The 3,467-nt window shown below is 32.5% G+C and overlaps 1 protein-coding gene across 1 annotated transcript; it reads left to right on the top strand.

Moving 5' to 3' along the window:
- Positions 1–851: 851 nt before the first annotated feature.
- LOC139425674 (uncharacterized) lies at positions 852–3,184 on the top strand. Its single transcript, XM_071181103.1, has one exon. It carries the CDS (start codon positions 924–926, stop codon positions 3,072–3,074), a length of 2,151 nt encoding a protein of 716 aa, XP_071037204.1. The 5' UTR covers positions 852–923; the 3' UTR covers positions 3,075–3,184.
- The last annotated feature ends 283 nt before the right edge of the window (positions 3,185–3,467 follow it).

The raw sequence follows: 3,467 nt of genomic DNA, 5'->3' as shown, positions 1-3,467 counted from the left end.
TTTTCAAAAAGTAGTTAATTTTAATTTATCTCGGCTTCTACTAAATAAAAACAGTTTGAACTTTAATTTTGCTCTAGAAAAATACGTGGGGTTGTATGGTATAGAAAAAATTTATTCCTCATCATTCAAATTATTTTCATCCACAATTAAATTATTTAATAAAAAAATAATTCTTAAAATTAATTTAATTTTTTAATGAAATAAATAAATATTTATTTTTAAATTGCTTATTTAATTATTAAGAAATGACTGAAAACACAAAAAGGGAAATTAACATTAAGGGGAGCAAAATTTCATCCACTCTCCGGGCCAGACTATTAGAGTCACAATTTCCAGATCGCAGCTATCCTCTTTATTTTGCAGGTCAAGAATTCAAATAGTTAAAAAAATATATATTTACTCAGAGAAATTACATTTTTGCATCTAATTTCGTAACTTAGAAGCCATTAAGATTGACACTTAGTATGTGAAAATCCGATCATTAGTGAGAAAGTTATTCAGGGCGATTTCTTTTTGCGCACTATGCAGTACGCAAAAAAAGAAGGTAGAACGAATCACACTGAATAACTTATTCGTGGTTAATAATTGGTATTCAAAAATGTATTCAATAACCGATTTGCTTAATATATCTTAAGTTAAAAAAAAGTATACAAATTTTCGTTTAAAAGCAAAAATTAACAAAAAAAAATCATAAAATAGTAACTAAATTGCATGAGACATAACCTGAGTATTGTAAACAATAATAGATTTCTCCTTAACCAGTAATATGTAGATTAAATGTATGACTTAGGTTCATGATAAATTGCGTATGCATTATATTCTTTGAACTGTTTTCATTCGAATCTTTAATTCAAAACTAAACTTAAAAATTGTATTTTACAGATGGAGTTCGTAAAGAAAAAAGATCTGGAAGCTGGACAATCATGACTTTTAAAACAGAATCGACTGAAGGAGCTGACTTCATAAACAATTTTTCTGAACCGCCCTCCCTGCAGTGTATTGCAGTCGTGTCGATTGCAATTGGGCTATGCACGGCTCCTGATATAAGGAATGAAATGGCATCTTCTTTCTTATCTTCTCTCTTAAACTATAGCAGAGATATGGCTGAGTTGGAGAGAAGAATATTAAACAAGTTGTCCAACAGCTCTTTGCCCTCATCGCTGAAGACTGAAATCTCATACGTTATTCGACCCATTTTGTGGCAGTTGTGGAGATTGTTTCGTAGTTACTGTAGATGGACAGGATATAAAAGAAATCTCTGCGATGAGTATTACATGAAGCGTGGTACAATTTATTGGACAGTTGAGGGGACAGTTAACATAGTGAAATCCCTTAAGGAACTATTCGATAATGGAAGCTTAGGAAGATTAGATATTTGCCATTTGTATGAGATAGCCTGCTCTCACTGTTTAGGTGATTATGCTTCAATTTTGTGGGAGAAGATTCCAGAAGAATTTAGAAACCGGTTTAGAGTCACTCGGGTAGCAGATAAATACTATCATGATTTGATAATATATTGGACATGTGTCCTCGAGAATAATTTAGGGAGTTTTCTAACTAGACTCAAAGATCCTAAAAACATATATGATAATAAGCTCAGTATTGATATAAATATGATTGCTTGTTCGATTCGGGTGGGTAACATAGTTGCCCTAAAATATTTTTGGAAAGAATTGTCGGAGCAGGAGAAAAACGATCATTTTAGTAAATGGCTTTTGGAAGCTACTCGACGCGTGGGAGTTGAAAATATTTCCCTTTATCAGTATTCCTCAGAAGCTTTAGATGTTTTATGTTTTTTATTATCTCATGTCAATCGTAGAAATCAAATGACCGAATTTTTTCGGAATCATTCTCGAGTATTAGTGTTTTTGTTCGAAAGTTGGCCATACCAAAGAATATTCTTGTCCACTATTTTTGAACTGATGGATTATCTTCAAGAAGACATTTATTTACGTGTAATGGCGAATATCAGTTCTAAGATGAGTAAAATGGGAAATGAAATGATGATTTTTAAAAAAATATGGAGTGCCAGTCCTTTAAGACTAAGACGATCATTTCTAAAAAATGAACTTCTTTCCGTCGAAATGTTGTTGCATTTGCTGAAATCAGAAAATCTAAGCATGGCTGTTAGGATATTAAATGATGCTTCCAAAGAAGAGATTAAACTATTTATCTGCTTCATGTTTGGTCGGCCTGAATTTCACCGCGCTATTTACTCAAGCAATCTGAGTTCGCTTCACTTGTTATTATCAAAAACTACCTTGCCACCAGAATGTTATCCCTATAAAATGAGTCGCAGCGAGCAAGATAGTCTGATAATATCGTGGCTAATTAGACTTAGTGATTGCCATATTTGTATTGAGTGGATATGCGATGGCAACGTCCAAGCAGCTGAGTTCTTCTTGAGATGGGTTTATCAATCTGTAGGAATTGAAACATTTAAGAAAACAATATCATCTCCACATGTTATCTATTTGACATTAATATTTTTGTCCAACTATGAGTTTGTGGACCAGTTTCTGAATTGGTATTTCCAGACGGGAGAGGAAATACAACAATTTAAAGCAGACTTTTTGCGAAAATGGAGTAATTATTTTTTCAAGCGATTCATAGACATGCCGTTTATTGTATCAAGAAGAGAAGGCGACGTGTTACAAAAATTTATAAACTACAACTTGTCTTCTTTTGAAAACGTTGCAGAATTTCGACTTATTTGTCGTAGTTGTATAGAGTATGTACTGAGTAAAGGTTTTCTTGAAAGTGCCACCTTACTTTTGAATGCATCTTTTGATAATATCAATGAAGTGAAACGATACAAAAATGAACTTATACTATCTGAGAAAGGAATTAAAAAGGATCTAATCTTAAAGCAATCACTAACTGATGCTGACTGGAATCACGTGAAAGAAATCGTAATGTGGTCGTCGCCTCTATTCCTAAATACAGTCACAGAATTAAAGTCCCTAATTCTGGAGCACAAGACTAGTCACTCTTTCCAAGATGACTTGAATCCACAGATTTCAGCTCTCCTTAATTTACTGGAGAATATTATTGAAAAAGATAGCATATTATAGTTGAATTATTTTTTTACGATCAAAAACGAATTTAAATAAAATTATGTTCACTGCGCAATCATTGTCAAAAGATCAATTGTTTTGTAATAAATATGTAATTCTATTTTTGACTGTTAGTTGCTTAATGTTAATGAAACAATATCCACTATATATTATTTGCCACAACTTTAATAATTAATTTAACTGTCACAACTTTATTTTTTTATTTTGTATCTGAAGAAAATCAACAATTTTAAGCTGTTTATTTTTCCTCACTATTCCTAATAAAAACAGTAATTAGGAGGATATATATATACTAGGAGGCTTCGCCCCCTGCTCGCTGGCACTCGTCAACCCCCGGAACTGCTTTCGCAGTTCTTTTCGGATTGCTTCGCAATCCAATACTCGCTCTGC

The sequence above is a fragment of the Parasteatoda tepidariorum genome, chromosome 5 (genome assembly GCF_043381705.1).
Source record: "Parasteatoda tepidariorum isolate YZ-2023 chromosome 5, CAS_Ptep_4.0, whole genome shotgun sequence".
NCBI lineage: Eukaryota > Metazoa > Arthropoda > Arachnida > Araneae > Theridiidae > Parasteatoda > Parasteatoda tepidariorum.
Note: the sequence above shows the minus strand (reverse complement) of the source record. Positions and strands in the feature narration are given on the sequence as shown.

Coding starts and splice junctions, on each gene's coding strand:
- LOC139425674 (XM_071181103.1), top strand. CDS start 924: ATGACTTTTAAAACAGAATCGACTGAAGGAGCTGACTTCATAAACAAT.